Source organism: Ammospiza nelsoni, chromosome 13 (genome assembly GCF_027579445.1).
Source record: "Ammospiza nelsoni isolate bAmmNel1 chromosome 13, bAmmNel1.pri, whole genome shotgun sequence".
Lineage (NCBI taxonomy): Eukaryota > Metazoa > Chordata > Aves > Passeriformes > Passerellidae > Ammospiza > Ammospiza nelsoni.
In genome coordinates, this window is record NC_080645.1 from 21,034,677 (window position 1) to 21,057,685 (window position 23,009).

A 23,009-nucleotide genomic window follows, 5' to 3' on the forward strand; every position below is an offset into this window, starting at 1 on the left:
GATGTGACGCAGGGGGACATGGTTAGTGGTGACTGTGGTGGCAGTGCAGGGCTGATGGTTGGACTTGATGATCTTAAAGATCTTTTCCAGCTAATTCCATGAATCTGTGATTCCCACCCCTTCTGGTGGGAAAGGCAGAGCCTCCTGCAGTTCCCAGCACAGAGCCATGTGCTGTTTGTAGGAAAGGCCCAGGGCAGGTCACCCACAGCTCCTGCCTGCTCTGGGGCTGTGCCCTGACGAGCAGGAGCAGGATGCAGCCCTGTCCCCCTGGCTCAGCCTTTTCCCCATGCTTGGCTGTCCCCAGGGAGCAGCAGGTGTTTCCCTGCCAGGGGAATTGCTCACATCCGTGGGTGGAGCACAGACACCTGAAAGAGAAAATACTTGAGGCTGATCAAGGCAGATTATAAATAGAAATGCATCTAATTAGCATCTTAATCTGCAGGTTTTCTGTTTGTTTGCAGTGGCTTTCCTACTCACAAATCCAGCTAATGCAAATTCTGTTTTTACAGAGATGATTCCCTAATTGCAATGTGCTGGAATGATGTGAGTTACTGGTGAGATCCCTGTGGATGGAGCAGGGGCTCCTGCCTGGAGCAGCTCCTTGTGGGGTCAGCTCTGGGCTGGGGCAGGATGGCAGCACTCAGCTGCTGCCTTTGGGAGCCTCCTTCCCACAAATGCCATGGAAGGACACCCCAAAAACGCCAGGGGGACCCCAAACACGCTGCTGTAGGAAGGAGCAGGAGCAGAAGCCAGACCAGGCATACACTGGGCTCCCCTGTCCACCCAGCCCTAATTTAAGAAGTGTTTGTAAAATTAAAAACATAAAAATGGAATATTTTCTGGTATATCAGCCTTTATCACCCCCAGAGGCTCCTTACACACACTCAGAGCACTTTGGAGAGAGAATTCCCTTTTCTGCTTCCTGCTTGAGTATTTATTCCTTCTCCTTGAGGATTTAGTATTTCCATTATAGTATTTCCATTTCATTTGCCTGGCTACTGGAAGCCTTGGGGTCACCAGCACATGGGTAGGGTGGAACGAGATGAGCTTTAAGCTCCCTTCCAACCCAAAGCATTCCGTGATTCCCTGATTCTGATTCCCTGGCTGCTGGTGAAACTGATGTTTTCAGCAGCTCAGAGTGACTTGGGATTTTTGTAGCTGTAAATGAGAGCAGCTTTTGGCACAGAATTTGTTTACTCTCTGAAGCTCTGCTCTCGTCGTATCAAACATCTTGGATGCCAACCCTTCCCTTCCTTGAGAACCTCTGCTGCACTGAGGCTCCTTTCCAGAGGCATGGAGCAATTGCTCCCCAGCTGAGAGGCAGTGGGAACAGCAGGCACCTGCAGCTCCAAAATCCAGCTCTTCCCTTTTGTTCTGTGCCTGCTCTGCTGCAGCAGTGCTGCTCCCACAGCCTGGAGGGAGAGCCTGGGACCAGCCCCTGGCTGCTGGGGATCATCCCTCCCATCCCATCTTGGTCAATTCCATCCCATTTCAGGGATTTAGGGAGGAATTGTTCCCTGTGAGGGTGGGCAGGCCCTGGCACAGGTGCCCAGAGCAGCTGTGGCTGCCCTGGATCCCTGGCAGTGCCCAAGGCCCCAGGTCACTGCATGGAAAAGAAGAGGTGATTCTGCCTTTTGCTAAGGTTTGATTGTCCCTCAGGGGCTGCACGGAGCAGGGGGATCTGCTCTAATGTTTTTATTATTACCATTATTATTTTTTGTTACCACACTCTCCAAAGCTCCACCAGCCACATGCAGCCACACCTTGGAGCATTGACTTATTTAATACTCTTTGAATTTTCCTTTTCTTCTCCTTGTCTGCAGGGATTTCCATAAATATTTAAATGCTAATGTGAAAAAAAGAAGTGTTTTTCATTTTTACTTACCCATTTTCTTTTCTGGCTGCTCCTCTGGGCAAACCCATCTGCAGTAATTCAGGCTGGAGGAGCAGGGGGGTCCCTGCTCAGTCTGCTTGTGTCATATCAGCCACCCCTGAGTTCCTGCTGGTGAGGACTGAACCTCCAAACCCTTGGCTGCCTGCTTTGCAGAAACATTCCAGGTCTGCCTGGTTTATCACTGCTTTCCATTGGAGCAGGACATGCAGCCTGGGGAGAGTTCATCTGCTCCTGTCCTTCAGCTCTGAGGCCTTGGAGAGGCTCCTGGCCATGCTGGGCTGAAGAAATGAGATAAAAATGAGGAGCAGCAGCACCTCTGCCAGGGCAGGCAGCATCCGAGGCTCTGCCAGGCTTTGCCAAGGCTGAGTTTCCATTTGGTGCTGTCCTGTCCTGGCTGGGTGCCCAGGACTGGGCTGGCACAGGCTGTGGGAGGGGGTCAGTGCCAGCCCAGGCCAAGGCTGGAGCAGGGACCATCTGCAGCAAGAACAGGGCAAACGTGGCTCTTTGTACCTGGTGGGCAAAGCTGCTGCCCAGGGGGTGTGTTGGGAGGTCTGGCTTGCAGGGGATGGGAGAGGGATGGGCTGGAGAAGGGATGGAAGAGGGATGGCTTGGAGAGGGCATGGGTTGCAGAAGGCATGGGAGATGGAGGGGTTGGAGAAGGGGTGCAGTGGATGCTGCTTTCCCTGCCCCAGGAGGATCCTGGCTGCAGACACAGTGCAGTGGGACACTGACACCAGAGGGTGATGCCCAAACACTGCCCTGCCTTCTTCCCTGTGCTCAGACAAGGAGAAAAATCCTCTTGGGAGCAGGGAAAGGTTTGTGTGGTGGGATGAACCCGCTCACAGGAGCCAGGATGGGGTTGTGGAGGGAGAATGTGGGTGGTGAAGGAAATGGGATGTGCAGACAAGCCAGGAGGGTCAGTGGGCATCAGCCTGACTTCTCACCCTGCTGAGGGGTGCAGTAAATGTGAGGAGCCTTTGGAAAATACCTGTGTGAGGGGAAGGAATCTCTGACAGATCAGCCAAGACGAGGGGCGGCTGCACTCGGGGCAGGTGCCCAAGCCCCTCTGTCCCCTGGCTGGAAGCAGGGTGGGCAGAGCTCAGCTGAGGCTTGGCTCAGGCTTGTGTTACCTGCTCCTTTCCCCTGCAGGTCCCTGAGCTGCTGCAGCTCTGCTGGCACTGCTCCATGTCCCACGCAGCCACACAGCGTGGGGGGGAGAGCCTTATTAGCACAGCTCTTTGTGAGATGCCCTTGAGTGATTTATTTTTTTTCCAGGTGTAAATGCCAGGGGAGGCTGTTCCAGTGCTTCCCATTCTTTCATCTCAGCAGGGTTTTGCCCTTTCTCCCAGCGTGGCTCTGACAGCAGGCTCAGAGCTGCTGCCTGTGGAATACAAAGTTCCCTGCTACAGAGCATGACAGGAATTCATTCCAGCCTGGGCCCTGCTTTTTTTTATTTATTTCTGATTTTATTTTCTCCTCATGCTGGCTGCTCCAGGAGTCTCTGGAGAAGTTTTGAGAGTGGGGAGTGCATTGTTTAACCCCTTTCTCCTGGGAGCAGGCAGCTTGAAGATGACCCAAAGCCTTTCCCAGATCAGTCATGGAATAGCCTCAGCTGGAAGGGATGCATTAAGATATCAAAGTACAAATCCTGGCCTTGCACAGACCCCCAACAATCCCAGCCTGTGCCTGAGAGCGTTGTCCAAACCCTCCTGGAGCTGTGGCAGCTTTGGGGCTGTGCCCATTCCCTCAGGCAGGGACACCTCCCATTGTCCCAGGCGCTCCCAGCCCTGTCCAGCCTGGCCTTGGGCACTGCCAGGGATCCAGGGGCAGCCACAGCTGCTCTGGGCACCTGTGCCAGGGCCTCACACCCTCACAGAGAAGGATTTCACTGTGATATCCCATCTAACCCTACCCCCTTTCAGTTTAAATCCATTCCCTGTGTCCTGTCCCTCCATCCCTGTCCCCAGTCCCTCCCCAGCTCTCCTGGAGCCCCTTCAGGGGCTCTGAGCTCTCCCTGGAGCTTCTCCCCTCCAGGTGAGCCCCCCAGCTCTCCCAGCCTGGCTCCAGCCCTGGGGCAGCTCCCTGGCTCCAGCATCTCCTCACGCTGGCTCTGTGAGTGCCGCTGGGGCTGCCTGGAGAGCAGCAGCTCCAGGCTGAGCTCCCCTGCCCGTGCCCAGCCCAGGGACGGATCTGCAGCTGCTCAGCCTCTCCCCTCCCTGGCCCTGGGCCCTGCTGGAGGATGCTGGCAGCGGTTTGGGGCTGTGCTGCCAGCCAGGGCTGCCCGTGCCAAGAGAGCAGCTGGGCCCAGAGGCAGTGCCAGCCCTTCCCCGTGCCCTGGCTCTGCTGGGCAGGGCAGGGACACCGGGAAAGGCTTTGTCCTGCACCCAGGGAGCTGCTGGGGAGAGGCTTTCCTCAGGAATAATTGCAGTGCAATTAATATACGTGTGGTTTTTTGAGGAAGTTTCAGACTCTCCCCGTCAGGAGCCTTTCATGCTTTATTAATGATCATGGGCTGTCCAAATACAGAGGGAGCCCAGAGCAGCCCCAGTGCCCTTGGACAGGATCTCCTGTGAGCCCAAGGAGGGCCCTGCTGGCCCAGGTGAGCCGGTGAGGGTGGGTGGACTCAGGTGTCCCCCAGGAGTCACTCCAGGGTTGGGACACGCTCCAAAGGGAGCAGGGAGCTGCACGCTGGGGCCGGGCAGGTCTCACCCTCCTGCTCTGAGCAGGGTGGGAAAGGTGGGGAAAGGCAGGAGCTGATGATTTCAGTGGGTTGGGATTACCAGGAGCTGCTGGGAATGCAGCCTGCTCCCAGGGAATGGGGGTGCTGGAGGGCTGGGGTGGATGGGGATCACTGGGGAGAGCAGACCCAGTCTTTCCCCAGTCTAATTAATGTTAATTAGCTACAATTAGTGCTCGTGACCTCTGTTGGCAGCCAAGATGGCTGACAGCAGGGACAGGCATTCCTCACTTCCACGCAATAAATCAAGCTAAAGGTGCTCAGTTATTCAGCCTATCATTCAGCATTTCATTAAAGAGATCTGTGCACATACATCAGTGCTGCTGAGCCCCAACCCCTGCAGGAGCAGGGATGGCTCCCATCAATCCCAGCAGTGCCAGGCAGGCTCTGGATCACTGAGCTGCATCTCTCAGGTGCTGGGAACTCACCCAAGCACAGGATTCAGCAGGGAGTGACCCACAGTGAGGGTGCTGCTGGTCCTGCAGGGAGATGTGGCTTGGAGAGAGGTCCCACCTGGAGGATGAGGGGGAATTCCTGAGCTGGGACAGGCTGGAAGGTCCCTGTTGGAGGCAGGGTGATGATTCAGCTGGGCCCTGCTTTGCCATGGCGTCTTCTCCCATCTCTTCTCCTAGGGAACAAGAGTGAGCAGCCTTCCCTGGTATCTAACAGCCTTGGAAATCAGGGGAGCTTTCCTCATGGGGAGGGCTGCCCAGGGCAGCAGTGGAGCCTCCATCCCTGCAGGGATTTAAAACCATGAGGATGTGGCACTTGGGGACACGCGTTAGTGCTGGGGAATGGGTGGACTTTCCTTTTCCAAGGGCCTTTTTAAGCTAAATAATTCCATGGTTCTCCCCATGCCAGCAGCATTCCCATGGCATACTTGGAGGAGGACTCTGCCTCTTGCTCTGCAGGCTTTGTGGCTGGGCTGCCCGTGCATCCTGTGCCCTCCCTGTGCCAGGGCTGCATGGATAAATGCCCCACCAGGCTGGCACAGTGTATCAATCTTGTTTAATAGACTGGAAAGCTGCTTGCACTGTGCAGGTCGTGGGAGCAGGGTGATGGATTGCACCTTCCCCGAGCCCAGTGCCGCTGATATATAATGAAATATTTATGATTTATTCCAGCTAATAAACTGGAGTGAAGTGTGTGATGGATGGGAGCAGATGGGGGATCTGTGCATGCAGTTTTCCCGGTGTGGGGGCAGGGAAAGGTGGATGCCTGTGACAGAGGCAGCGCTCGACCACCCATCCCACAGAGGGGATGGATTATCTAATTCCTATAAAAAGCCTTTAGCACCTGCCTTATAATCATTTATCCACCCCACGTGGCTTTTCTCCAGCACAGGAGCCTCTGGGAATGGGAACAAACCATTTCTCTTTGCACTGGGCTTGGGAGCTTGTGCCCAGAGGGAGGGGAAGAGAGGCAGAGTGAGCACAGCAATGTCACTGCAGTGCCACACTCAGCAGCTGCCCAGCCCCACTGCATCTGTGCCACCTGCAAAAAAATCCTTCCCAGGAGTTTAGGAGGGTGGTGAGACACTAAACTGCCCTGGAAAGAGCAGGGAAACTTGAAAGCACGTGGGAAATGTGACAGGCACGTGGAGCTTGTGGCTGCAGGGGGATTCCAAAGCCTGGGAAGGAGCATTCCCATGGTCTGATCTGCAGGCAGGAAAACTCTGCTGAAAGGAGGAGGATGGAGGAGAATAGAGGAGGACCTTCCTGCCAGCATCCTCTGAGTGGTCAGGGGGACCATCACAAGCCCTGGCTGGTCCCCATCCAGCTGTGGGTGCTGGGGTTGGAGACTTGCTCCTGCAAAATGCTCACCTGGCAAAGGGGGTTTGAGCTCCCAGATTTTGGCTCTGCTCTCCCAGAGGTGTGGATCAGGATCGGGGTTCAGGCTCTTCATCACCTGCCTGGGCTGCTGGACCAATCCTACCTGGAAAATAAATCCTGACCTACTGAGTGAGGTGTGTGTGCCAGAGGCTGAGCTCTGCCCCAGCCTGATGGAGCAGCAGCACCAGCAGTGGTTCCAGGGAGGTGGGAGGCAGGTAGGAGTTAATGCCAGGGTACAGCAAAGCTCCAGAGCCTCCTGCCCACTGCTCCTGGGGTGTGAGGCCACTCCTCATCCCACAGGGGCTCCTCCTCATCCCCAGCTGTTCCCTTCGTGCCTGATCAGCCTCTGGGTCAGTGTGCTTGGGGATCCTCTGCTGAAAGGCACCAAGAAGGGCAAAGATTGATTATTCCCTGCAAGCTTCCCAGGGGTTTCCAGCTGGGAGCTTGCTGGTCCCCCACACATTTACTCGCTGGGTGAGAGCAGCAATTCCAGAGGAATGCAGGAGGGTGTGCTCAGCTCTTCCCTCTGGAAATGAGGAATCCTCACGGCAGGAGAGCAGCTGACAGCAGGGAATTCCTCCTGGAATTTGGGGGAAAAAAAACAAACAAAGGCTCCCAAAGGAGCAAGGTGCACCGTGTGGTCTGAAGGAGCTCTGCTGGCTGCCCATGGGTGGCACACGGTGGCTGTCCCCAGAGGAGCTCTCTGTGTCACCTGGAGGAGTGGCTGTGAGACATTCCTGCTCCCTGTCCCCACTCTGAGGAACACTGGGCTGGGCTCTGCATGGAGCCAAAAGTTTGCAAAAATCAGGAGTGATTCATTAACAGCAAAAGGATCTAATTAATATTTCAAAGTGCTCCAAGCACATCCTCTGCTGGCAGGGAGGAGCCCCCCAGCATCCCCTGGAGCTCTGGGCTGGAGCATGAACTGCTCAGAGCAGGAGGCTGAAATAATCAGCAAAATAATTTGCCTTTCTAAAGGACATTTGCTGTTTCTTGGTGTTTTCTGCTGTGCAGCACTTGGTCTGCTGGAGCTGTGGCAGGCATGGGAGGACATCACAGCTGCAAAGAAGCACATCCCTGGGAATGATGCTGGTGGCACTGGGCTGTGGGCTTTGGTAGCAAGCTGGCAGTGCCCATCCTTGGATGGGAGAGCACCCAGGGCGCAGCCAGGCCAGAAACATCCCTGCTCTCAGATCGGCTGTGGCAGGACAAAAGGATTTCACTGATCTCTCCCTTGCAAGTGGATTCTCTTCTGTGCACCACACTCAAAGGGCAGCACCAGCTCCTCTGCCCTAACAGAGCTTTTCACTCTCCCAGAGCTGGCACCACACCTGAAATAGCCTGGGGAGCACCTGCCGGGTCCCTGTGGAGCTCTGAGCACCAAGGAGGAGGTGCAGGGGTCCCGTGGGGCGGGGAGGCAGCTCCCAGGAGCCGGGGGAGCCTGGTGGCGGCTCTGTGACAGCTCTGTGACAGTTTGTAAATCGCGGTGGCACCGCCTGCTCCGGGCCAGCCCCGCCTGCCACTCCCGGCTCGCACGTCTGTGCTGTCACTGCCACCAAGCTGGTGACACCTGTTGGCAAACAGGCACGGGCTCCCGAGGGACGGCTGTGCCCCAAGCAGGATGGTGAGCCTGGGGTGGGCTCACCTCTCCTCATCGCCCCTGTGCAGGGTTGGAATCCTGCACTCACAGAGCCCCAGTGCAAAGCCAGCACTGTCCCTGTTTGTCCAGCACATCCCAGAACATTCCTGACCTCTGTCTAGACCAGGCTGAAGTCACCTGATTTACCTAAAAAGTCCTTTTTTGTGCATACTTCAGCTACCTTAGAGCTCCCCAAAGCCACTCAGCGTTTCCTTTCCTGAGCCCAAGTGTTCCCCAGGTCAATAGCTGGTTGTGGCTTTGATGTGGGAACTGTGCTGTGTTTGCCAGGAACAAACCACCCTGTACAGGTGAGGGTGTTGACACGGGTGAGGGTTTGATCCTGCAGCTCAGCTCGAGGAGCAGAGGGGCTCTCGTTGTTCTCCACGCCCTGGGAATCAGCTCCAGCAGCCTCTGGGTGCCCACGAGGTCTCAGCGCTCACTGAAGGAGGTGCTCAAACTGCAGCAGAGTCCCAAGGGCCCTTCTGTGTTTGCAGTGAGGATTTTGCAACTTGAGGAACCTCATGGCAGAAATCTCTGCAGTTTGAGTTGGGAAATGTTGGTCTCCATTGCCTGTGTCTCCTGCATCTCTCTGGGTGGTGAGGGCTGAAGCAGGTTATCCAGAGCAGCTGTGGCTGCCCCTGCATCCCTGGAGGTGTCCAAGGCCAGGCTGGACAGGGCTTGGAGCACCCTGGGATAGTGGAAGGTGTCCCTGCCATGGCAGGGGTGGAACAAGATGAGTTTTAAAGTCCTTCCAACCCAAACCTTCCCCTAATTCTACGTTTTTTACTGGATAAATATATCTGTAACTGCCTGTAACTCCAGCAAAGGGCAGCCCCCACCAGCACAGAGCCTGCTCAGTATGCAGCTCAGCAGAGCCTTTAACATTTCACAGAACAGATGCCCACTGAGCATCTTGAAACAAATCCAAAGGTAGCAGTGACGGCTGCTGTCAGGGAGCAGCAATCCCACGGCCCCACGTGCCACGAGGTGCTGCTGCCACGGCTCTGTGGGCTGACAGGAGCTGGGTGCGGTGCCCCAGGCAGGCAGGGCAGGAGAGGGGGTGTCACAGACCCTCCTCTCATCTGCCAAAATTCCCTTTCTGCTGCAGCTGGACCAGGGCAGGGAGTGCTGGTTGTGGTTCTGAGCTGCATCCTGCTGGATGGAGCAGCTGGGATGGATGGGACACAGCAGCACCAGCTCCATCCAGGGCTGGGGGATGGATGGGGCAGAAACTCACCTGTGACCCCCAGCAGGACAGGCACAGGTGAGTCACGGGGTAAGAACTCACCTGTGACCCCCAGCAGGACAGGCACAGTCCTTGCTGTGGCTCTCAGGGCAGCCCCACGTTGGAGGTGACACTCAGCCCTGCTGGGGACAGTCAGTAAATTCAGTGAGTAAATTCAGCATCTCCTTTTAAGTGGTGTGGAATCCCCCACTGGCCGGGGAGGCAGGGAGTGCTGCCTGATGTGCTGGGCTGGAAGCAGATGGTGCAGGGCAGAGGGTGACAGGGCTGTCCTCAGTGGATGGTGTCCCCAGGGCACTGGGGCTGTCAGCGTGGGCAGTGACAGCCAGGGCCTGCTGCTGGAGAGGAGATGGAAAGGAGGAGATGGGGGGAATTACAGAGCTGCTCCCGGGAGCTCCCAGCAGTCACAATAATAATGTGACAGATCCCCTGCCTGGGCTGTGCTGCCAGTGCAATGCAGGGATCTGTGTGGGGAGCAGAACTGCCAGGGATCACTCACCCCATCAGGGCAGAGGGAGAGTAAATGTGGCTGGTTTCCTGTGCTGCCATCCCAGAGAGTGACACGGGAGCTGTGTGCCACTGGGGCAGGGCTGAATTCCCTCTCCTCTCCCCATCTTCTCTCTGTGAATAAGCAGCTCCTGCCTCTCCCAGTGCCACCAGTTAATTACTGTCCCCTGTCCCACCGTGTGTCAGTCACACACCCCAGGATCAGGGTGCAGGAGGCAGTTCATCGCAGCAGCCACAACTTCCTCCCCACTCCAAACACCCAGAGAGCCCCAGTTTCAAACTCTCCCCAACTCCAGAACATTCCAGACAGCCTTCAGCAGTCACAGAGTGCCAAGGGGCAGGGAAATACAGGAACAATCAATCATTCCCTGGCTGGGCTGAGCTGCTCAGGATTTTGGCAGGTGCCAGCTGAGCAGGGACACAGCTCTTCTGGGGAGCAGCCTGGATTTTCAGCACTGATTCTGATGTTTCCTTGCCCTGACAGTTTAAATCTCTGGGCCTTTGCTGCACCACAGCGCCAGAGGTGAGCTGGAAATGGGCTGTGAAAACTGCATCATGCTGGCACACCCTGTGGTACCTGGGCTGGGCTGATTATGGGATCACACCTGTGGGAAGGACAGGTTGGACCAAATGTCTTGCTCAAGACAGGCTCATTTTCCCAATGTCATTCTCCACCTTTTTTTTTTTTTTTGTGGAATCACAGAATGGTTTCGTTTGGAAGGACCTTAAAGCTCATCTCATTCCACCTTCCACTATCCCAGGCTGTTCCAAGCCCTGTCCAGCCTGGCCTTGGACACTTCCAGGGATCCAGGGGCAGCCGCAGCTTCTCTGGGCACCCTGTGCCAGGGCCTGCCCACCCTCATAGCCAGGAATTCCTTCCCAATATCCATCCCTTGCAGCAGTGGGAGCCCATTCCCCCTTGCAGCCCCAGCTGAGTGCCACATCCCCATGCCAGGAGAGGCAGAGGGGGTGAAGGAGCAGCCTCTGATGGAGCTGTGTGTTTTCCAGGAGACACAGCAGCCTACAAGGATGGGGTGTACTGGATCAAGGGCCGCACCTCGGTGGACATCATCAAGAACGGGGGGTTCAAGGTCAGCGCGCTGGAGGTGGAGCGGCAGCTGCTGGCACACCCCCACATCACAGGTGTGTGCTGACATCCCGTGGCATTTCCCTCCCCCTCACACCTGCGCCCAGGAGCTGCCCAGGTCCCTGAGGGTCCCTGCTGTCCCTGCAGACGTGGCGGTGATCGGGCCCCCGGACGTGGTGTGGGGACAGCGGGTCAGCGCCGTGGTGAAGCTGCGCCAGGGCCAGATGCTCTCCGTGAAGGACCTCAAGGACTGGGCCAGGTAAAACCCCAGGAGGGGACAGGGAGCAGGCTCAAAGCCAGCAGTGTCGTCATGGAGAGGATCACAGAGTCATGGAATGGTTTAGGTGCGAAGGGATCTTAAGGGTCACCCAGTGTCACCCCTTCCATGGGCAGGGACACCTTCACTAGGCCAGGGTGCTCCCAGCCCTGTCCAGCCTGGCCTTGGATGCTTCCAGGGGATCCAAGGGCAGCCACAATTTCTCTGGGCAATTGTGCCAGGGCCTCTTCACCCTCCCAGGGAAGAATTTCTTCCCAATATCCCATCCATCTCTTCCCTTTGGCGGTTTGAAGCCATTCCTCCTTGTCCAAGCACTCCAGGCCCGATAACAAAGTTCTCATAGAAAGTCTCTTCTTCTCCCACCTGAACAAGCCCACCTCTCTCAGCTTTTCCTCACAGGAGAGATGAGCTGCTCATCCCTAAATCCCGTGCTGGGGACATTGGTGACCCAGCCAGGACATCCCTCCATGCCCCACCTGCAGCCTTGGGGATCCCCCAGGCTGTTCTGGGGGTGCCGGGCAGGGGGCTCTGCCCAGGCCCCCCTCCCAGAGTGTTCCCTGCACGTCTCCTCCCGTGGCTGTCCCCAGCCCTGTGACGGGGACGCGGCTGTCCCCAGCCCTGTGACAGAGATGTGGCTGTCCCCAGCCCTGTGACAGAGATGTGGCTGTCCCCAGCCCTGTGACGGGGACGCGGCTCCGGAGCCCTTGAACGCGAATTCCCCGCAGGGTCCGGCTGCGCTCCCCGCCCGTCTCTCCCTCTCGCCCTGTCTCTCCCCTTTATTTTCTCTGTCACTTAGGCTGGCCGGGCCCCGTTCTCGCACTGCTGGCAGGAGACACATGTCCCTCCTCAGAGTGATTCATTTTGCGGCTCTCGCCGTGCCCGGTGCTCCGCGGCGACAGGCGCCATCCCGAGCTGGCGGCTCCACGTGGCCGGGCGCTGGTGGCGGGGGGAGGCCGCCCGGGGCTCCGGGGCTCGGCAGCCCTGGCATCTCACCCTGCAGCCAGTGCCAGGCGCCGGGCGTGGCCCGGCCTTGGCGACACACGGGCGGCAGAAGGCAGCAGAGCCCTCCCTGCGCTCGGGATGGGGCTGGGACCGCTGATCGGCCACCAATCCCCCGGGAGGGACTCACCTGGGCACCTCGGGGCTGGCACCAGGAGCGCGTGGGGCCCTGCACTCCTCACAGCACTGTCCCTGCCCTGGGGACATCGCTGATCCCAGCTGCAGGGTCTGCAGAGACAAACTGGGAACAAACATCCTGCCACCTCTCTGGGAGGGCTGAGCTTAAATGGGCTCCTGGGCCGTGGGTGGGGGTCCCAGCTGGGGCTGGTTGGGCTCCTGGGAAGGCTCAGCTGGCCCTGCCCAGCTGTGACAGCCCAGTTTGGTGTTCCAGGGACACCATGGCTCCCTACGCCATCCCGACAGAGCTGATCGTGGTGGAGGAGATCCCGCGCAACCAGATGGGCAAAGTCAACAAGAAGGAGCTGCTGAAACGCTTTTACCCAGCCTAGGGCCCACCTGGGGGGCTTGGCCCTGATCCAGGGCATTCTGCCCCTGAGGAGGAGCCGGGGGATCGTCCCTGGCAGCTCTGGGCTCACTGACTGCAGCCTAGACCGTGATGAATGTCCAATAAAAATAGGGTTTGTCATAGGGTTTGTCCCTCCTGGCTGAGCTGAGCCAGAGCTGCAGGGTTGGGGTTTCCTTGTGGGGAGCCCTTTGCAGGAATCACAGAATGGTTTGGGTTGGAAGAGACCTTAAAGTGCATCCAGTGCCACCCCTGCCATGGCAGGGACACCTCCCACTGTCCCAGGGTGCTCCAAGCCCTGTCCAACCTTGGGCACTGCCAGGGATCCAGGGGCAGCCACAGCTGCTCTGGGCACCTGTGCCAGGGCCTGCCCACCCTCACAGGGAATGATTTCCCAGCAGAAATAAAGAATAAATCTAAAATCACACACAAATACTGACTCTGTTATCCAGTTCATCCGCCACCACCAAGTGACCCCAGTGCTTTATTGATGAATCCCACATTTCATGATGAATCCTACATTTCAACGTGGAAGTTTGGCCTGTTTGACTCCACACATGAGCTGCCAGCCCCAGGGGGGTGATGGTGCCAGTGGGGCACAGCAGCCCCCATCCATTGGGTCCATCTGCTCTGGTCCTGTCCAGTGCTGAGGGGTGACAGGCAGCCCCAGCTTTCCCAGCAGCTGGTGGGGCTCTGGAAGCACCAGGGAGGGCAGGAGGAACAGGGAGCACGAGTAATTACAGGGATTCCTTTGTTAGGGTCACCAGAGCCCCAAAAATCTGGGAGGACATGGAGGGGACCATGGAGGGACCATGGCAGGCACACGGTGCTGGGCAGAGCAGGCAGGGAGAGGCTGGGATGAGAGTGGGGCTGGGAAAAGGGGGAAGGGGGTGTGGATGGGGACAGGATTTCTCCAGCCCACTGCACTGGGGTCTGGCCATGGGCCCCCTCTGTCCATCCCAACACCCTGCCCACTGTGGCATCTCCTGGATTTCCGTACTTCAGGCTCAAAAGGACCTGAGATGGGGACACGAGGGACACCCAGAGCTCCTGAGGCGCCTCTCAGTGTGTGTCTGTCCCACGTGGCAGGCACAGGGACTCACACGTGTGCAGCCCACAGCAGCGGGAGGGCCCCAGCCCATCCTTTGTTAAAACATCAACGATGCAGTAAATTTTTTAACTTACCAAATAGATCAATATCAAATTATCATGTCTCGCATTCATAACTCTTAAGCAAGCAACAATGGAGAGAGACAAGGTCACTGGAGAATAAATAGCAGCAAAAGCTCTTAATGATCTATCATTCTCGACAACCCCGGGCACCCCGCACCAGCCCGGTGACAAGATCATTAATAAAGCTCTGCAGGAACGCTATCGATTGCTGTGATGGATGATCACAGGTAGCAAATACTGTAAAACACCTGGCTGTCACACTCTGAATGAGGAGCTGGACTCACACTTCGGCAGGGACCAGCCTGGGGCTGTGCCAGGTTTGCTCCTCGGGGATTCCCACAGGGAGGGAGTCAGGGGTGAGCCCGGTTTGGGGCTGCCATCCCTGCTGGGCCCTCCTGCTCCCAGCTCCACTCCCACGCTGCTGAACATCCCTTTAGCTGAGACCTGTTAATTAAAAGCATCATTAAAACACCTGGTCACAGTGGCCTGAGTGGGAGCTGAGCTGGATGGGGTGACCTGGTGCCACTGGATGGACCTGGGGACCTCCAGGGACACCAGCACAGCCAGGACCGTGGGGATGGATGGGATCCCAAGGCCGTGGGCTCTGCTCCCCCCACACTGCATCCCTCAGAGTGCAGGGGGCTCAGTGTGTCCCGCCCAGCTCCAGGCACTGCTCTTGCCAGCCACACGGCATTGACGGTGGGATCATATGTACACAACCATTCAATTACCCCCTAATGGCTGCAGGCGATTAAGCCATCAATCTCCTTCATTAGGGCCTGCCAGGCCCGGCCCAGCATCACCCAATAAAACCATTAAAACAACAACAACAACCACCCAAAGCAGCAGCTTTAATGCATTGACCGTAACCTCAGCCCGTGACAGCGCTGGGGGTGTCCCCAGCTGGGGACCCACTCACCCCGAGGATGTGTTGCCCTGCTTTGGCATCCCCAGGGAGCTGGGGGCTGCCCACCCCTCTGTGCCCCCCCAGCTCGGCACACCAGGACCTGCTCTAGCACTTTATAGCTGACATTATCTTTTATTGCCGCATAAAACCCAAGCTCCGGTGGCTTTATGGGGCTGTGCTGGCGTGTGGCACCTCTGCTCTCCCAGCTGTTCCCTCTGCCGCCCTGGGCACTGCCCTGACCCCCCCCCCCCCAGGCACTGCCCTGGGGTCACAGCTGGTCCCGGTGCACCACACCACACCTGAGGGACACGACTGTGACACACTGGGGTCACGGCAGGTCCAGCTGCCCCCCACACTGGGGATATCATTGTCCCAGCACACACAGTGGGTGTGACCGGTCCCTACACCCGTGAGTGACACTCGCACAGCTGGGCAGCTCAGGGGTGCCATGGGAGGGAGAGCCCTCCAAAATCGGGTGACCCAGCACCCAGAGCAGCGCGGGAAGTCGCAGTCCTGGGCTGGCCAGCATTTGTGGGACCCCAAGTGCCGGGAGCCGCGGTTGGCAGGGGCAGGGGCTGTCACAGATCCCGTGCCGCAGCCGTGGCTCCCTGTCCCCAGGAGCGGGGCTGGAGCCCTGTCAGAGCCATCACGTCCGCCCTGCCCGCTCGGTGCCGGTGGCACGGAACATCTGCTCGGCTGGCAGGGCTGGCAGGGTTGGGGGCGGCCCCAGCACCCCCGGCCAGCGCCGCTCCTCGCCCTGACGCTGATGCGGGGTGACGGGGCGGCGGGGCGGACGGATGGGATCGGACAGACAGACGGGCAAGTGAGCGCCGCTGCCCCCGCCACGGCCCGGCCACGCCGCGGGTCACCCGTGCCCGACACTCACCGGCTCCAGACACGTCCTTGGGGACAGCGACAGCCCTGACAGCACCCGACACGCTGTCTTTGGGGACAGCGACAGCCCTGCCAGCGCCGCTCAGCTCCTGGCTATGGACGGGGGACGGGACGCATCCCGCATCCCTCCTCCTGTGTCCCTTTCCCCATCCCCGTGCTGGGCACCCGCACCGAGGCCACCCAGGACATTTATCCCCAAGGAAGGGACAACGCTGGGCAGGGGCCCCACAGTGCCGAGCAGGGTCCAGGTGGTGCCACCGGTGTCACCGACACATTTTCACTTCCTTGCCAAGCCCAGGACTCGGTTTCCTGGGAGGGCAGGAACTCCTCGATCCCTCCGCCCTGCCCGGGGGTTCGTGGGTCTCCATCCCGGCTGCACTGGGGTCCCCCGGGGATGGGGATGCTCCCGGTGCGGCAACGCGGGCTGCGAGGGCGGCCGGGACCGGGGCCGGTGGCCGGGACGATGCTGCCACCTGGTGCCACGGCACGGCTGCGACACCGGGACAGGCACCGGGCGTCGGGGGAAGCACCGGGACCGGCACCGGGGTCGGGGGAAGCACCGGGACCGAGACCGGGTGGACAAAAACACCGGGACCGGCCGCGGGGTCGAGGGCAGCACTGGGACTGCCCAAGGGAGTGGGAGAAAGCACCGGGACCGGGGGGTCGGGGACAGCGCCGGGACAGACAGCGGGGCCCGAGAGCCTTGTCGGGACTCCCGGAGCAGCCCCCGCCCGGTGGGGACCCGCCGGGCCCGGGAGACGCGGGACGCTGCCGGTCCCTCTCCCGACTCCGCGCTGGGACGGGCCCTGACGACAGCACAGACGGCACCGGGAACGGCCGGGGATGGACGGGCGGGCTCGCCCCGACGGGAGGCGCGGCCGAGCGGGGCGGGAAGAAGCGGTCCCGGTTCCTCTCCCTGTCCTGATCCTGGTCCAGGTCCGGGTCCAGGTCCAGGTCCGGGTCCAGGTCCAGGTCCAGGCCCAGGTCCCCGTCCCACTGTCGGTGTCGGAGCCTGTCCCGGTCCTTGTCCCTGTCCCTGTCCCTGTCCCGGTCCTTGTCCCGGTGCCGGAGCAGCCGGGGGGCAGCGGGCTCGGTCTCCCCCTCCCTCCAGCCCCGTCGCGGCATCCCCGGCCCGCGCCCGGCGCAGCTGCCGCGTTCCGCCCGCCCTGCCCGGGCTCTGCGCCCCCGGCCCGGCCAGCGGGACCCCCCCGAGCCCCCGCATCCCCCAAGGCCCCCGCACCGCCCCCGTCGGGCCCCGCGGGCCGGGCAGGGCCGGGCAGGGGCGCGGGCCGGGGCCGGGGGCGGCGGGCCCAGCTGCCCGCGGGGGGTGCGGTGCCCGCAGCACTTGTGCTGTCACTCAGCCAGGCCCGCCGCTATTTCAGCTCGGGGCCGGCGGCCGGGCTGTGCCCCGCTCCAACATGGGCCCCCCGCTCCTCCTCGCCTGCCTGCTCGCCCCGCTCTGCGCTCGGGTAAGGCCTGGGGGACACCGGGACCGCGGGGGGACCGGGGACACCGGGCGGGATGGGGACCCCGGCCCCAGGAGGGCTGCCTGGGATGGGGAGCCTGCACACGGAGCCGGGGGTCGGCCGGACCCCAGAGCCCGTGGGAACTCATCCGTGGGGGCGGCGGGGATGGGGATGGGGGCGATGGGGGCTCGGGGCCCCTCTTGAGGCGTTTCCCACCCCACAGATGGCGGCGGCAGGGGGGGGCCTGCGGCTCCGGCACATTGCCCGCGCCTGGGCCGGGACGGGCTGAGATGGGCTCGGGGGGAGGGTTAGCCGCTTAAAGACACCCTGCTCCTCTTTTCCCACCCCAGCTGAGGGCCCAGGGCTCCCTGCACCCCCCTGTCCGCTCAGGCTCCCCCAGAGCCCCTCATCCTGGTCCCAGGCCTGAGCCACAGGGGCCGGTGTGGTTCTGGCCTGGAGCCTGCGCTCGGCTGCTTCAGGGCAGGGGAGGGAAAGGGGATCAGCCCCACAGGAATGGGGTCCCCAACATCCCTCCCCCACATCCCCATGCCCCCCAGCTCCAGCGGCCCCCAGGGACGGGCGGGAGGCTTCTCCTGCTGGAGGAGGGAGCAGAGAAAGACCTGGAGGCCACAGCGCAGCCCCCGAGCCTCAGAACCAGCCCCTTGTGCTGCCCACCCCGTGGGGCTGGGACACAGCCCCCCTCCCCACGGCCTCTCCCGGGGACCCCCGGCAGCCAGCGGTGCAGGCACAGCTGGGCACAGATGTGGGTGCAAGGCAGGCACTGCCCAGATGTGCTCCCTGGGAGGGGAGGGGACAGCGCCTGTGCCCGGGCCCAGGACAAGGGTGGCACGGAGCTGGGGTGGGTGGCTCCATGCACAGCGCTCTGTCCCCTCCCCACCCCCAGGCCCCACAGTCCCCCCACAATCACCCCAAATCCCTGACCTCGGTCCCACACAGCCCCATAACCCATCCTTGCCCCCACAGCCCCCTGACCCCACTGCAGCCCACCAGAACTCCTGTCCCCCTTGTTTCCATCCCCAATTTCCCCTCACAGCCCCCAGCTCCATCCCAGGCCCCAAACTCCCTCTGCCACCCCCCAGCATCCCCTGCCTGTCCCCCAGGGTCACACTGACAGCCCAAACTGACCCCTGAGCCCCCAGCCCTCTCTGCCGCATCCGTGTGGTGACGGTGACGTGGGGACAGGCCATGGTGGGTGCTGCCTGCCCGAGGTACCCCCCCTTCCCCATGGGTCCTGTGGGGCACAGCCCATGCCCAGGGCACCACCAGGGCCATTTGTGGGGCACCCCTTCCTGGTGCTTCCAACAGGACACCCATCACCATCACACCGGGGTGCCAGGGGACACTGGCACAGAGCTCCTGGGCAAGCTGGGTGGCCTCTGTGTCACCCCAGCCCCAACCCAGCCCCACCAGGGGCACCCAGCCCCACCGTGTACCCCACTGTGCACACCCAGCCCAGGAGCAGCTCCCTGCCCACTGCCCTGGCATCCCACCCCAGCCCGGAGCTTTGGGGGTCTCTGGCAGCACCGCGTCCCCACAGGGTGCCAGCCCAGCCCAGGCAGGAGCTGCAGCCCCCCAGGCCTGGGGGCAGCACGAGGCCCCTCGCAGGGTGAAGAGGGCCTGGGTGATCCCCCCCATCAGCGTCTCGGAGAACCACAAGCGCATCCCCCACCTCCTGGTGCAGGTAGGTGACAGCCCCCAGCCTCTCCCCCAGCTCACGGAGTGGGGGCACAGGGGGCACCCCAGAGGGGCACAGACCCCAGGCTGGGACCCCCAGCACTGATTTTCCTGGGGCAGATCAAGTCAGACAAGCAGCAGCCTGGAGGGGTCATCTACAGCATCAAAGGGCCAGGGGTGGATGAGGAGCCCCTGGGCATCTTCTCCATCGACAAGTTCAGCGGGAAGGTTTTCCTCAACGCCATGCTGGACCGGGAGGAGCAAGACCGTTACCGGGTAAGGACAATCCTGGGTGCCCCCCGCCCCTCCCTGGGTCCCCAGGCAGACCCTGACCCCCACTCTGCACCCACAGCTCCGAGCCTTCGCCCTGGACCTGGGCGGAGTCACCCTGGAGGAGCCCACGGACCTGGAGATCATCGTGGTGGACCAGAACGACAACCGGCCGCTGTTCCGGCAGGACGTGTTCACCGGGAGGGTGGTGGAGGGCGCTGAGCCAGGTGGGGATGGGATGGGGATAGGATGGGATGGGATGGGATGGGATGGGATGGGATGGGATGGGATGGGATGGGATGGGATGGGATGGGATGGGATGGGATGGGGATAGGATGGGATGGGATGGGGATAGGATGGGATGAGATGGGGTGGGATGGGATGGGATGGGGATAGGATGGGATGAGATGGGGTGGGATGGGATGGGATGGGGGCACCCAGCCAGTCCTGAGCCAGCATCCACCGGGCGCTCCGGGCCCACAGGGACCTGTGTGATGACGGTGGATGCCACGGATGCCGACGACCCCGACACGGACAACGCGGCCCTGCGCTATTCCATCCTGGAGCAGGGCACTGCAGGAATGTTCAGCATCAACGCCACCACGGGGGAGATCTGCACGGCACGGCACGGCCTCGACCGGGAGGTACCGGGGTGGGGGCACCGGGATGGGGCTGGGGGGCACCGGCACTCGGGGCAGCCATGGGCACCCCACATGGGGAAATCACAGCTCCATCCATGAGTGTGGGGACAGGGTGGGTGGGCAGAGCTGGGGGATCCCTGTGCTCCCTGGGCCATCTCTGTGCTCCCTGGGGCTGGGGACTCAGCTCTGCCCCCCCCCCCCCCCACACCCGTTCCCCACAGACCATGGGGGTGTACAACCTGACGGTGCAGGCAGCCGACATGTCCGGGGACGGGCTGACCACCACGGCCATGGCCGTCATCTACCTGGAGGACATCAACGACAACGCTCCCGAGTTCACCAAGGAGGAGGTACCAGCCAGGATGTGGGGACGAGCCGGGCTCAGCAGGGCGGGAGCTGCCCCCCCGGGGGTCTGAGCACCCCAAAGGGGCAGAATCCAGCCCCGCTCCGCTCTGCCCCAGTTCTCCATGGAGGTGGAGGAGCAGGCGGCCGGCGTGGACGTGGGCAAGGTTTTTGTGCACGACAAGGACCTGGCGGGCTCGCCCAGCTGGTTGGCCAAATTCACCATCCTGGAGGGCGACCCCGAGGGCGCCTTCGCCATCCGGACCGACCCGCACACCAACGACGGCGTGCTCTCCGTGCTCAAGGTGGGCAGGGGCAGCCGGGGGTCCCCGGGGCTCTCAGGGCTCCGCTGACCCCCGGCCCCTCCCGCAGCCGCTGGACCACGAGGTGCGGGACCGCTTCGAGCTGACGGTGTCGGTGCAGAACGAGCGGCCGCTGGAGCCCTCGGCCCCCGGCAGCCCCCGGGCGCTGGCCACGGTGCGGGTGCGGGTGCGGGACGTGAACGAGGCGCCCGCGTTCCGCGAGAACCCGCGGCGGGTCAGCGTCCTGGAGGGGACCCCCCCGGGCACGGCCATCACCACCTACACCGCCAGCGACCCCGACACGCAGCAGCTGCAGAGCCTCTCGTGAGTGCCGCTCCCCTCCCGCGGCCCCGGGGCGGGTCGGGGGCGATGTCTCACCGCCCCTCGCCCACAGCTACGCGCTGCTCTACGACCCCGCGGACTGGCTGCAGATGGACCCTCACAGCGGCACCGTGCGCACCAAGCGGGAGCTGCTGCACCCGTCCGCCTTCCTGCAGGGCGGCTGGTACATCGCGCTGGTGCTCGCCCGCGACGATGGTGAGTGAGCCCCACGGTGCCCCCCGGGCCCCGCGCCCCCGCTGCCCCCGCTGAGCCCCTGCTCTGTCCCCAGCCGAGCCCCCGCTCTCGGCCACCGGCACCCTGTCCATCGAGATCCTGGAGGTGAACGACCACGCTCCGCAGCTGCAGCCGCCGGCCGGGGTGCTCTGCGGGCGGCCGGGCCGCGGGGGGACGCTGCTCCTGGGGGCCACCGACGATGACCGCCCCCCGCACGGAGCCCCCTTCCACTTCCAGCTCAGCCCCCAGCACCCGCAGCTCGCCCGCAACTGGAGCCTCGCCCGCTTCAATGGTGAGGGGCAGCCTCAGGGCAGGGGGACGCTGCACGGAGGGTCCCGCTGACCCCTGCCCACCCCGCAGTGACCCACGCCGTGCTGGCCGTGCTGGCCGAGCTGCCCGAGGGGCCCTACTCGCTGCCGCTGCTGCTCCGGGACTCGGGGACGCCCCCGCGGGAGCAGCAGCAGCTGCTGAACGTCTCGGTGTGCCGCTGCGGCCGCGACGGCGCCTGCCTGGACGGGGCTCTGGCCGCGGCCCGCGCCGGGGCCGGCATCACCCTCGGGGCGCTCATGATCATCGCGGGCAGCACCATCCTCCTCCTCGGTGAGCGGGACCCCCACCGTCCTTCCCCCATCCCTCCACCCCAGCCCCGAGCTGGTCCTGGTCCCCCCTCCGAGCCCCACCAGCCCCTTCTGTCACCCTGACCCCCACCCAGCGCCCCATCCTGGGCCTGGCCTCCCACCCAACCCCACCCATGACCCTCAACGCCTCCCCCTGCCCAGCAACCGCTCCTGACCGCAATCCCGACCCCCTCATCTCCCTCACTGCCCACCCCACCCCAATCCCACCCCAATCCCAATCCTATCCCTCCTCCCAGCCCGACTGCATCCCACCCCGGCCATCACCCCATGCCCGCCGTGCCTCGCCATGCTCACACGCGTGTCCCGTGTCCCCGTGGTGTCCCCGTGGTGTGCCCATGTCCCGTGTCCCCATAATGTCCCCATGTCCCTGTGGTGTGCCCATGTCCTGTGTCCCCATGATGTCCCCATGGTGTCCCCATGTCCCCGTGGTGTTCCCATGTGCCCGTGATGTCCCCGCGATGTCCCCGTGGTGTCCCCGCGGTGTCCCCGCAGTGCTGGCGGCTCTGGGCGCTGCGCGGGTGCGCGGCCGCCGCCGGGCCCTGCGCAAGGGGCTCCTGCAGCGCTCTCGGGACGATATGCGCGACAACATCCTCAACTACGACGAGCAGGGCGGGGGCGAGGAGGACCAGGTGAGCAGGGCCCGTGGCAGGGGGGTGCCGGGGGTGCGCAGCTCAGCCCCGCACCCCTAAACCCCTCCCGGCCCCGCAGGACGCCTACGACATCAACCAGCTCCGGCACCCCGAGCTCTTCTCGCCCCGGGCCAGGCCCCCCCTGCGCAGGGACGCCCCGCTCAGCTCCGGGACCCCCACGGCCCCCCGCAAGCTGCCCAGCAGCCCCTCGGACATCGAGGAGTTCATCAATGAGGTGGGTGCGGGCCCGGCAGCCCCCAGCAGTCCCCAATCACGGGGGCTGACGGTGACCCCCCGTCCCCGCAGGGGCTGGAGGCGGCGGACAGCGACCCCAGCGTGCCCCCCTATGACACCGCCCTCATCTACGACTACGAGGGCTCGGGCTCGGTGGCCAGCCCGCTGAGCTCCATCGTGTCCAGCCTGACGGACGAGGACCAGGACTACGATTACCTGAGCGAGTGGGGGCCCCGCTTCCGCCGCCTGGCCGACCTGTACGGGCACTAGCGGGGAGGGGGCAGGAGGGGACACCCAGGAGGGGCTGGGGCAGGGACGGGGCAGCGGGCAGCTCACACACACACACAGGAGATGCCCAGAGCGGCCTCAGAGCGGCGGCAGCTTCACCAATGGACCTGCACAGGATGCCCGGCTGGAGCCGCTTTGCACACGCGTGTGCAACGAGAGGCTCCGCGCAGGGGGTGCACACCCACACACCCCGCAGAGCCCAGCTCAGCAAACCTGGGGGGCGAACGCCGGGGTGAG

The 23,009-nt window shown here is 62.2% G+C and overlaps 2 protein-coding genes across 2 annotated transcripts in view; both read left to right on the forward strand.

The window, feature by feature from the left end:
* Positions 1-13,171, forward strand: part of ACSF3 (acyl-CoA synthetase family member 3) — a 52,271-nt gene extending 39,100 nt beyond the window's left edge. Inside the window, exons 8-10 of the mRNA XM_059481437.1 lie at positions 10,861-10,995; positions 11,087-11,198; positions 12,607-13,171. Coding sequence (XP_059337420.1) covers positions 10,861-10,995; positions 11,087-11,198; positions 12,607-12,724 — 365 coding nt within the window. The 3' untranslated portion in view covers positions 12,725-13,171. The remainder of the gene's footprint in view (positions 1-10,860; positions 10,996-11,086; positions 11,199-12,606) is intronic.
* A 3,941-nt stretch (positions 13,172-17,112) lies between these two features.
* CDH15 (cadherin 15) lies at positions 17,113-22,766 on the forward strand. Its single transcript, XM_059481515.1, has 14 exons — positions 17,113-17,181; positions 18,737-18,880; positions 18,994-19,149; positions 19,226-19,370; positions 19,627-19,787; positions 20,006-20,134; positions 20,246-20,431; positions 20,499-20,752; positions 20,823-20,965; positions 21,039-21,275; positions 21,344-21,583; positions 22,114-22,250; positions 22,330-22,485; positions 22,557-22,766. The coding sequence occupies exons 1-14, from the start codon at positions 17,131-17,133 to the stop codon at positions 22,752-22,754; spliced, it is 2,337 nt and encodes a 778-aa protein (XP_059337498.1). The 5' UTR covers positions 17,113-17,130; the 3' UTR covers positions 22,755-22,766.
* Positions 22,767-23,009: the final 243 nt, after the last annotated feature.